The 12,784-nt window shown below is 36.8% G+C and overlaps 1 protein-coding gene across 1 annotated transcript; it reads left to right on the forward strand.

Moving 5' to 3' along the window:
* The first annotated feature begins 7,787 nt into the window (after positions 1-7,787).
* Positions 7,788-8,228, forward strand: LOC139188514 (uncharacterized). Its single transcript, XM_070806100.1, has one exon. The coding sequence runs from the start codon at positions 7,788-7,790 to the stop codon at positions 8,226-8,228; it is 441 nt and encodes a 146-aa protein (XP_070662201.1).
* Positions 8,229-12,784: the final 4,556 nt, after the last annotated feature.

The following is a 12,784-nucleotide window of genomic DNA, read 5'->3' on the forward strand; positions in this document are numbered from 1 at the left end:
TATTTATGAAACATGACAAAGAACTAGAGATTATATATGAAAGTGGACCAAGAACTATACATTATTTATGAAACTGGACCAAGAATGAAATACTATTTGACACGCCCTAACCCAGAATGCCCACCTGGACTCCGAATCGAGTTGTGCTAGGTGACACCCGGAGGGTGACAAAGCCATAAAGTGTAGTGATGTGGGAAATGTGAATAAATTTAAACCTAAAAGTGCCTAAATATAAGGGTTCACTAGTGAGCGGGAATGAACCCATTTCACACGTGATGTCAGAGCATTAGTAAAGTATGATAAGAATTATACCGTCGAAGGTAACTACCTATACTAAGAATTGCCAAGAATCATCGTCGACACGAAAGCTCAGCACTAAAACCTGGAGGGGCGAAAAACAAGGGTGAGTGGGCCTAAAAATAAAGTTTTGTAAAAACCTTTCCGAAAACATAATAACCCCTCGCCGTAAAACAAGTATAGTTTCCAAAATATACATACTACGTGTAGTAAGAAAATACTTACCGTAGCCTACAATATCTTAAGAATTCAATATGTCACAAAATTCGTAAATAGGCATATAACTTCTAGTAATCACAATATCTTGTAGAAATAAACATATCCATCAAGTGATCATCGACATATGCTAACACACGAGTTCATGTAGTGGTATTCTGGCATAAACGGGACTAAGTGTAATTATGATTTACGCTATAGTATTATAATCATGTGAAGACTGGCGTTATGCGCGTCATATACGAGTCCTAATTGCCTATAACAATCTAGGACAGGAATGGCACCTACAATAGATCTAGAGTGAGCGTACAGTGTGATGTGAACATACACGTGAAATATTGGCCCTGGCCCGGGTGAGTACTAATACCGGTGCAGCAAACAATGAGCAGATAAAATCAATATATAGTCATGCCACAGTGAATCGATAATTCTAGTCAACATAATATTATTTATAGCCGTAAATTAATTAAGGCATCCAGTGAGATTTATAATTATTTCCTAATTCTCATCATTACATCATTTCCTATAAACGTTAATTTAATTATGGCTATCATATGGCGAATTCTGTTGGAAGTATGCCCACAAAGCCACTCATTTGATGTAATAGCTTTTGGAATACTTAATGTATTAAACTTTATATGTTTAATGAAGGGCAAAGCTTATTGTTAATCATTATTTATTGTATCATGTGTTTAAGCAATAAGTGAATCCAAGGAATGTATTTGATCTAAGAGACAAGTGATCTAAGTGAGTTAGATTATCGAGACCATTCTCTTATGTTCATTCCTAAAACGTTCCTAGCCATAGGATTGCCAATTGGGCATTGACAATCCGTTAAGGTTAGTATGTGTTATGTTGACTCAAGCGCGAGTATGACTAGTCTCAAGTCATTTGGTGTTGGACATTAAGACAAACACATAGGTGCTCGAAAGAGTAATCGAGTACACTGAACAACGATCAAAAGAGAGTTCGAACATACATGTCATGTAAGAACTCTAAAGTTGCAATATGCGAAGTAGTCCTTTGACCTGAGGCATCATAGATGTCTAATGGTTAGGTCCTTGATCTTTGATCATGTCAAACGGCATTCCATCGGAGTGTCCACGGCATTGTTGGGGTCAAGCTATCTAGTCATGTAGGCATATGAATGCACAACAAGGGATCTCTAACCTTCCATGGTGGAAGGAGAATACTTTAAGATATGATTCTAAAGTCTTTGGCCAAAGCATATGAATATGACTTAGGAAGTTTGTTCCAAATCATATTCAAGGGAATCATATAGAGATGTATCACATTGGATAGTAGACATGAAACAAACTATCACTCAAACAATGTGATTAAGAGTATTGTATTAGAGAAGGACCGTATTGCATTGTAGTTGCAACTGGATAGGTTCTCCAACCAATTCTACTTAGCTTGGGTAACCATGACATACTGCTAGATGTCACTCATGGTTTGTGGAAGCCCTAAATGATTAGTAAACACTAATCATTAAGGGAGAATTGAAATGTGGTTTCAATTTCACAATCGATCGTTAAGAGTAACAATCGCCCACTACCTCGCTAATTGGAACCTAATGGATCGTACACCGAGTAAGGATGTATGTGAGGAAATTAAATGAAATGGATAAGCAATTAAATGGTTTAATTGAAGAATGGTCAAGATTAATTAATTAGTTAATTAATTTTACGAAAGGTTCGTATTGGGCTTTTAAGTTGGTTTTGGGCTTCGGGGCTCAAAAGCGTTTTGGTCCACAAGGCCCATTATGTTTAAGTTGTATGACAACTAAAACAAAAATGGGCAATTAGCCCAATAACAAAGGTAAGGCCGGCCATAAGGGTGAGGGTAGCAAACTTGGATTAATTACAAGTTTGCCACTCACTTGAAATGAAGTATAAAATCAACTTTATAGCTTTATTTCTACTTCGGGTTTTCTTAAAGAAATTGGGTGAAACACTTTCTCTCATTTTTCTCTAAAGAGGCCGGCCACTTAGGGGAAGGATATCTAGCAATCTCTTCTTCCCTAAGTCATCCATATTATCTTCACAAAATACATCCTTGGTGTGGAGACTTAGAGACATCAAACTTTTGGTGTTTTGGAGAACAAATCCTCAAATCCTCAAAGAATCAAAGGAGCACTAAAAGGAGGAAAATCACAAGGAATATTCAAGGAGCTTGGAGGTGACTTGAAGGCCCTCCACTTGGGTGAATCCCTTGTGTAAACAAGGATGAGCTTCAAGGGTAAAGAAACTCTAAATCTTTACTTCTCTTTAATGTTGTTAAAGAGTTTATTGGTTCACCATATACTAGGCTTTGAAAGTCATGGGTTTTATGAATTGTTTTTTAATGCATGCCTACTTTAAAGTGTTAATAGCTTGCATGAGTATTCAAATGTTCATACTTGTTCTTAGCTAGGACAAAATTTTTCCTTCAAATTCATTATTAGATGTATATATGGAAACTAAGAAAATATATGTATATATTCAAAGAAAATACCCACTCACAATTTATGTTGTCCAGTCGAACCCGCCTCGTGGGCATCGAAGATCCTTGCGATGCATTTCACCTAGAAACGAAACCATTTACATAAATATGTAACATACTAACGTAAAAACGCGTTTTCATACAAAGTACGGCTAATAACGGAATTATTTTAAAACAGTCGAATTTCTGAAAACGGACGGTGAATTCAGGTTCGGCACGTCGAGAAACCTAAGGACTGACCTCAAGTTCCTCCACGCGCCGCCACAAGGTAGCTGCATTGGCAGCCATGCGCCGTACATGCTGACCATCCTCACACGTCCACGCACGCCCACGTGCCTACGAGTATGACTATACTTGCCTTCTTCGTGAGTACCTACAATTTTGTAGGTTTTTGGTCCGACTTCCAAAGCTCCTAACGAGCTCAAATCTCAGTCATTTTCAGTGATTTAAAAACCAGAGTAAAGCTAGAAATGTGAGGAATATATCTATACCCATTTAAGGTCATGTCATGGTCAGAGTTTGTCAAAAAAAATGGTTTGAACGTGACTTGATGACCACCGTTGGTTCCTTCCAAAATTTGGGGAAATATTCCTTGACTTGTTTTATGCATTAAATCACCCCAAATCATTACTTTAAGGTTAAAAACAATATTAAGGGTTCAAAATAAGAAATGTTTGAGGTTGGGGGTAGTGCCGAGGCTCACCGTGGTGGAGCTACTGCGAGTTCGCCAAAAAATAAGCACTGGTGGTGGTTCCTAGACTCCAGGAAAAAGAAGATGAAGGAGGAATGAGAAGATCCATAGATGGTGGTGTCACTGTCCAGGTTGCTGCTGTGCAGTGAGCAGAGTTTAGAATTTCTAGGATTTGGGATGGGAAGGAGAAGGACAGGAGAGTGGGAAGTGAGGGAGCTTGGCAACTCGGTATTTGCATAGATGAGAAAAGATAGAGAGTTTGAAAGAGAGAGAGAGAGAGAGAGAAAGAGAGAGAGAGGGAGAGAGATAGTGCAACGGGAGCGAGAGAAACAGGATGGGATGACAAAAAAGAAGAGGGATATATGAGAGGGAAACACGGGAGAAAGGTGAAAGAATGGGGCGTGAGCCCCACATGGCACACAACACAAACCACAAAAAGATGAAACAGGAATAAAAATTATCTCCCATAAATGAGAAATTACTAAAACGTCCTTCACGTTCGAAGTTTTGTAAAATTTTTGTCATAACACCAAATTCGATTCCACTTGCGCCTATGCGTTCGTATCATCGCGTACTATGTAAATACGCTAAAAGAATGAGTCATACATCTCTCTAAACAATGGTCAAAGGAAGTCAAAATCCTTACCTTTAGGAGCATTTTCGTCAATTCACACTTTTAAAATTTATAAAATCGTAGAATTAGGGATGAGTTGTCACACTATTTATGAAATTGTATCAATTACTATACACTAACAAGACCCAATAACTAGGCATTATTTATGAAAGTGAACCAAGAACTAGACACTATTTATGAATATGGACCAAGAACTAGGCACTATTTATGAATCTGGACCAATAAATAGTGTAGTACTGTTCAGTTTTATAAATAGTGTAGTACTATGCAGTTTCATCAATAGTGTAGTACTGTTCAATTTCATAAATAGTATAGCATCATTTAGTTTCATAAATAGTGTAGTACCGGTCAGTTTCATAAATAGTTTTCAATTTCCTAAATAGTGTAGTATCATTAAGTTTAAAAAACAATGTAGTATTGTTCAATAAACAGTGTTCGCGCGCCAGGTTTTTTTTTTTATATTAAAATTGTGTCATTTTCATTAAAATTTAAGTTTTTTTGTCCTCTTTATTAAAATCTAAGGGTTTTTCATTAAAATTTAAGTTTTTTTCATTAAATAAAAAGTTATAGTGTTGTTTTTTGTTAAAATAAACTTAGCCCAAACCCTTTTCATGAAAGCTCAAAAAAAAAAAATACTTCTACTCCAAGCACACGCAACGAAGCAGTAGACAATCAAGTGAAATCCATCCACGAAATAATTTGATATGTGGACAACATCGTTGTAATGAGGGTCTTAAAGTAACTCAAAATCTTGCCTTTTAAAATACAATAAAACATATACTTTTAATTAACAAAAAAATAAAACAAAATTTTTATCAACAAAAATATAAAATATAAAATTTGCCTATTTAAAATCAATTACAAATTTATAAGTCAGTTGAAAGAACATTCGTGTATGCACTCAAAAATTCTATGTTGTGTGTTTGGTCTTTATGTAGAAACGGCCTTCAAGAGTTAGTTAGTGCATATTGTTCATTTTTATCTAAATCAAATCAAAAGTATATATTACCATTTGAAACTCAAATCGGGCTAAATATAACGGCATATATATACTTATAAAGCATGTGTTAGGAGGCCATAACAACTATATATGTCAACCTACTCTCAAAGAAGAAATACGAATGCTGGATGAATAGTGCTCAACTCATTGACCCAAGATTCTATACAATGTCTCCACCTATAATCACCATAACTCTATTAATTAATATGTTCGACATATTATATGGGATAAGTTGCTGCCAATAATATAATAAGTGCATGCAAAGATGGAGTGTTGGTGTCAAAATTTAGACGGAGTCTAGATTGCGTGTAACATGTATTTGTTTCGAGTGTTGTTTTTAGTTTTGGTGCCACATAATGGCTCGAGAGAAAGAGAGAATAGACGTACCACCGTTGGAAGTTGCCAACAATCGATATTTGTGTTTGAGGGTGTGTGTGTGTGTAAAAATTGCGCTTAAATCTAGCTTTATATTAAATGATTGTTTGGCTATCATTTGTCAGAGAAAATGTTCAAAGAAAAGATCTGATTATTCAATATATTTCTACTTCAGAGAAAATTGTAGATGCACTCACCAAGGGTTTTGTAATCTGTGTATGTGCATCATTGACCAATTTTAATCGAGTTACCTCAGTTGAGATAACGAAGGCAATTGATTCTCATGTGTAGATTAACTAGTCTCTAGATATCTATTGTGAGTTGTTAAGTTTAATTAAGAATTAGTTAGGATTAATTAGATTACTTTGTAATTAAGTATGCTTAGCTCAAGTATATAAACAGATCTATCATAATTGATATTGTGTAAAATTCTCTCTTTGTTGAAAACGTTGGCATTGTTATGAATGCCCACAGACACACACATTTTCAATGCCCATACAGATTGAAATTGACTTTGGGGATGCAGGAGATCATATTTTCCAAAAAGGTGCTGTAAATTTTCAATGTATAATTAATGCATCAGTATTGGAGTTGCTCTATAAATAGAGCACTCCGTATGCTTTCAAAACTACAGATAGAAAGAAAGAAAGATCAATAACACCATCTATTCCTCCGTCGTTTATTTGTTATCCTCATGTGCTATAGTTTCAGTGTGATATTTTACACCTGCTTCACTCCTGTCACTAAAAAGGTTATCCCTCTAAATTTTACATAGTTATAACATGTTATTAGCACGACTCTCTAAATATAACTATTCCTCATTTCTCTTCACCGAAAGAAATCATTTCTCTTCGCTGAAAGAAAAAATGTTTCCTTTAAGGTTTTTATTGTTCATCTTCTTCCTCTGCCTCAACTGCACGATATACCCTCGCGACGAACTATTTGGTCCATGCCTGCTTTTAGTTCTCAACTTAACAATTACATACATCTTTGATTTCTTGTTTGGTGTAGATCTTGATTACTAATCCAGTAATTATTTATGTTAATTTTACTGCAATCCAAGATGGTGTGGTACAATCGCCCGTCTTGAATTGCAAATTTAATCTTACTGCGATCCAAGATGGTGCGGTATCATCGCCTATCTTGGATTGCAAATCTAATTTTACTGCAATTTTAGGTGGAGCGGTATTATCGCCCATCCTACCCTGCATATTTAAATTTGCGTGCTGTTTAATTTCATTGCAATTTAAGGTGGTGCGGTATAATCGCCCACTTTGCTCTGGGTATTTAAATTTTTCTTGATAATTAAGTGGTACGGAATAATCGCCCATTCTATGTTATATTATTTCAATAAGAATGGTACGGTACAATCGCCCTCCTCATTCACCCTGAAAATCTCGAGCAAGAAGTTTCGAGTGCTTATCATTTTGGCTTGAAGATCAAAATAAAAAATTCGTAAGAACCATAAGTTCTAACACTATATTCCTTCAGGAATACATATTATTGCACGGTCTTACATATCTCATTTTTCTTTCAGAAAAGAAAATGGCAAACTTGGCAAAGCTTGATTATGCTGTCCTGGACATTACCGGGAAGAATTACCTTACCTAGGTACTGGATACCAAGATCCATCTGGAAGCAGGGAATCTTGGAGATACCATTAGCAAAGAGAATGGGCTCATCCTCTCAAGATCGGGTGAAGGCCATGATCTTTATTCATCTTCATCTTGATGAGGGACTAAAGAGCGAGTACTTAACGGTTGAAGATCCGTTAGCTCTCTAGAAGGCCTTGAGAAACAGATACAATCACCAAACAACGGTGATTCTTCCAAGGGCTCGCTATGAGTGGACTCACCTAAGGATCCAGGATTTCAAGTTAGTGGCAGAGTACAATTCAGCGTTGTTCAGAATTACATATAAGATGAAGCTCTGTGGGGATACTATTAATGATGAAGATTTGCTGAAAGACTTTCAGCACATTTCATGCCTCAAACGTGCTCATGCAGCAGTAGTATAGAGCGCGAGGCTTCATTGAATACAACCAGCTGATATATGTGCTCCTGGTAGCTAAACAGAACAATGAGCTCCTGATGAAAAATCATAATTCTCGACCTACTGGATCTGCACCATTCCCAGAAGTGAATGCTTATTCCCTCGAAGTGAACGCCACATCATCTGGTGGCCATAATCATAAACGAGGACGTGGCCACAAGGGAGGTCAGTGGAACAGGAAAGGCAAGAACCATGGTGGTCAGTTTCACAACCAGGTTCCAAGGCATAATTTAGGCCCAAGCTTTAAAAATGTCAATCGCCACAAAAGCAAAGCTCACATAAACAATGCTCCCAGGAACTTTGAAGGAGCCTGCCATAGGTGTGGTGGCAATGGGCATTGGGTGCGTACTTGTCGTACCCCAAAACATCTGGTGGATCTATATCAAGCCTCCTTCAAGGAGCAGGGTGTCGAGACCAATTTTCTTGACCAGGCTAAACCAATGGATATACTTGATCCAGTGTGCAACTTATCAGGGTAGTTGAACACAACTCACCTAGATGTTTCAGACTTCATTGTGGAAATGAAGAATGAAGTGTATCGGTCTGACTGAATCATTTATGTTTGATGTACTTTTATTATGCTGAACTTGTAGTTTAAAACTAGTATTTCAAATTCAATAAAAGTGGCATGTAAATTTCCTGTTATAACTTGCTTTTAACTTTGATTTCCTTACCCAGAGAGCATGGATAAAAACTATGGCCATTCTCAAAACATGAGAAATGGTGAAGATATTTGTCTTGCAAACTGCGTAACTACGCATACAATCCTTCTAGATCGAAAGTATTTCTTAAGATTGATGCTTCCAAAAGTAAGGGTAACAACAATATCAGGACCTTTAGATGTAATTGAAGGCTCAGGGAAAGCCTAGATTATGATACCAAATGGAACAATATTGTCCATACAGAATGTGTTGTACGCTACTCGATCTACTCAAAATTTGTTAAGTTTCAAAGACATACGTTTAAATGGATACCACATTGAAACAAAAAGTGCAGAAAATGTGGAGTATCTGTGCATTACCTCCAATGATACCCAAAAGCATATATTAGAGAAGTTGCATGGTTTGTCAAGTGGATTGTATTATACATACATAAAGACATTTGAATGACATACTGTCATGAACCAGAAGTTCATTGATTCAAAAGTTTACATGCTTTGGCATGACCTTTTAGGTCACCCAGGATCTACCATGATGCGTAGGATCATTACCAACTCTAATGGAGATCCATTATTGAGCAGACATATTGTTATCTTAAATGATAACCCTTGCAAGGCTTGTTCTCAAGTGAAGTTGGTAATCAGACCATCACAACTAAAGGTTGATGTTAAATCCCCATCATTTCTGCAAAGAATTCAAGGGGATATTTGTGGACCTATTCAACCATCTTGTGGACCATTTCGATATTTTATGGTTTTGGTTGATGCATTTACCAAATGGTCACATGCTTGTCTCTTGTCTACTCGAAATGTAGCTTTTGCGAGACTTCTTGCTCAAATAATTAAGTTATGAGCACAGTTCCCAGATTACCCCATTAAGTCAATCCGGCTTGATAATGCTGGTGAATTTATGTCTCAAACTTTTGATGATTATTGCATGACATTAGGCATTGATGTTGAACACCCTGTTCCCCATGTCCATACTCAAAATGGTCTAGCAGAAGCATTGATTAAGCAGTTTCAGTTAATAGCTCGCACTCTGCTCATGAAAACAAAATTACCAGTTTCTGCATGGGGACATGCCATCTTACATGCTGCAATATTGGTTCGATTGAGACCTATAGCCAACCACCAATACTCCTCAGTACAGCTAGTATTTGGGCATCAGCCAAACATTTCACATTTACGAGTTTTTGGTTGTGCTGTTTATGTGCTTATTGCACCTCCACAACACACTAAAATGGGACCTCAACGTATACTGGGTATTTATGTGGGGTTTGATTCACCATCTATCATTAGATATTTGGAACCCTTGATAGGTGATATGTTTACAGCTTGTTTTGCGAATTGTCACTTTGATGAGACAATCTTCCCATCGTTAGGGGGAGAAAAGACCGTTCCAGAAGAACGAAAAAAGCTGACATAGGTTGTTCCCACATTGTCTCATTTTGATCCATGTACCACTCAATGTGAAAATGAAGTGAAAAGGATTGTTCATCTTCAAAGCATTGCCAATCAAATGCCAGATGCATTTAATGATGCTATGAAGGTGACAAAATCACATATACCAGCTGCAAATGCACCTGCAAGGATTGATGTCCCTGTTGGACAAAATAAAGTGGCAGCGAATGATTCATCTAGTGCACGCCTGAAGTGTGGTAGACCTCCAGGTTCAAAAGATTCAGCCCCTCGAAAGAGAAAGACAAAGGCACAACTGAATCCAAATGAAATCATTCAGGAAGAGAAAATGAATGACAAATCCACAATTCATGATTATGGACTTCCAGAAAAAGAAAATGTCCTTGATGAGACACATGTCCCTGAAGAGACAGTAGTACATGAGAGCAAAGAAATCTTCATAAATTATGCATGTACTAATGAATTGTGAGATCAGAATGAAATAATCATCGACGATATGTTCGCATTCGTAGTAGCCACTGAAATCATATTAAGTGATGATATTCAGCCCCACTCTGTTGATAAATGTAAACAGAGACAAGATTGGCCTAAGTGGAAAGATGCAATCCAGGTAGAATTAAATTCCTTGGAAAGGCGAAATGTTTTTGGACCAGTAGTCCAAACCCCGCTTAGTGTAAACCTTGTGGGTTACAAATGGGTATTCACAAGGAAACGCAATGAGAAAAACGAGATTGCAAGATATAAAGCACAACTCGTTGCTCAAGGTTTGTCGGAAAGACCTGGAATTGATTATGAGGAGACATACTCTCCTGTAATGGACGCAATTACGTTCCGTTACGCAATAAGTTTAGTGGTTTCAGAAAAACTTGACATGCGACTTATGGATGTCATCACCGCGTATCTATATGGAAAATTAGATACTGACATATATATGAAAGTCCCAGAATGACTTAAGTCGCCTAAAACAACTAACAAATCACGAGGTATGCTCTCGATCAAATTAAGGCGATCATTGTATAAGCTGAAACAATCTGGACGAATGTGGTATAATCGTCTTAGTGAGTATTTGATCAAAGAAAAGTATATCAACAATGTCATTTGCCCTTGTGTGTTCATTAAGAAATCTAACTCTAGATTTGTTATAGTGACAATATACGTTGATGATATGAACCTAGTTGGAACCCCTGAAGAGCTCAATAAAACTGCTGAATATTTGAAAGGTGAATTTGAAATGAAAGACCTTGGAAAAACGAAATTTTGTCTCGGCCTGCAAATCGAGCATTGTGTTAGTGGAATTTTGGTCCACCAATCAGCTTACATTGAAAAAATCCTGAAACGATTTGGTATGGACAAGGCTTATCCACTCAGCACGCCAATGGTCGTTCGTTCTCTAGACGTTAAGAAAGATCCATTTCGTCCAAAAGAATGATGAACTGGTCCTTGGTCCAGAAGTACCATATCTGAGTACAATAGGTGCTTTATTGTATTTAGCCCAATGTATTAGACCAGATCTAGCTTTTTCAGTCAACTTGTTAGCAAGGTATAGCTCTGCTCCAACAATTCGTCATTGAAATGGTGTCAAAGATGTATTGTGATACCTTCGTGGGACAATAGACATGGGTCTCTTCTACTTAAAGAACTTCACAAATGACCAGGTCTTTATTGGATATGCAGATGCTGGTTTTTTCTCTGATCGACATAAAGCCCACTCACAAACTGGATATGTGTTCAAGAATGGAGATACATCAATCTCATGGTGCTCAACAAAGAAAACATTAGTTGCTACATCTTCAAATCATTCATAAATACTTGCTTTATATGAAGCAAGTCGTGAATGTTCTTGGTTAAGATCAATGATCCATCATATTCAGAACTCATGTGGTCTAACTTTGAAAACAAATGATCCAACTGTCATTCATGAAAATAATGCAGCCTGTATTGCCCAAATGAATGAAGGATTCATCAAGGGCAATAAAACTAAACACATATCTCTAAAGTTTTTCAGTGCACATGAGCTTCAGAAGATTAAAGTTATTGAAGTAAGACAAATCTGTTCTAATGAAAATTTGGTAGATTTGTTCACCAAATCTCTACCAAAATACACGTTTCAGAAGTTAGTGCAAAGTATCGGATTACGTCGACTTTCCAAACAACTAAATTTTGAGAATGCGAAATCAGGGGGAGATATGTATCAGGGGGAGCATCCATGATACATGCATGTTGTACTCTTTTTCCTTCGATTAGGATTTTTCCCACTGGGTTTTTTCTATCAAGGTTTTAACGAGGCAACATAAGCATACTTAACACTATATCAACAATCTAGGTAAAGTTGTACTATTTTTCCTTCGCTATGGTTTTTTTCCCACTAGGTTTTTCCAAGCAAGGTTTTAACGAGGCAACTGATGTTGGTATGTGGGCATCCAAGGGAGAGTGTTGAAAATGTTGGCATTGCTATGAATGCCCCCCCCTACACACACATTTTCAATGCCCATATAGATTGAAGTTGACTTTAGGGATGCAAGAGATCATATTTTCCAAAAGGGTGCTGTAAATTTTCAATGTATAATTAATGCATCAATATTGGAGTTGCTCTATAAATAGAGCACTCCGTATGCTTTAAAAAATACAGACAGAAAGAAAGAAAGATCAATAACATCATTTATTCTTTCGTCTTTTATTTGTTATCCTCTTATGCTATAGTTTCAGTGTGACATTTTACACCTGCTTTGCTACATTCACTAAAAAGGTTATCCCTCTAACTTTTACATATTTATAACACTCTTACAATACAAATTTTTTTTGTCTCTATTTGCTTTCTCTCTCTCTATTCTCAAGTTGTGTAGTAAGGTTGCGAAGTAAAGATGTTTATCTAGTAAAATAGTGGTTACAAGGATAAAGTTTTTGAGGCAGGCACACTTTCAGTACCATTCTTTTGAGAACCTAGATCTCGATTAGAGG

The sequence above is a fragment of the Malus domestica genome, chromosome 10 (genome assembly GCF_042453785.1).
Source record: "Malus domestica chromosome 10, GDT2T_hap1".
Taxonomy (NCBI): Eukaryota; Viridiplantae; Streptophyta; class Magnoliopsida; order Rosales; family Rosaceae; genus Malus; species Malus domestica.

Bases quoted from the DNA above. Each gene is read 5' to 3' on its own strand.
- LOC139188514 (XM_070806100.1), top strand. From the start codon at position 7,788: ATGAAAAATCATAATTCTCGACCTACTGGATCTGCACCATTCCCAGAA.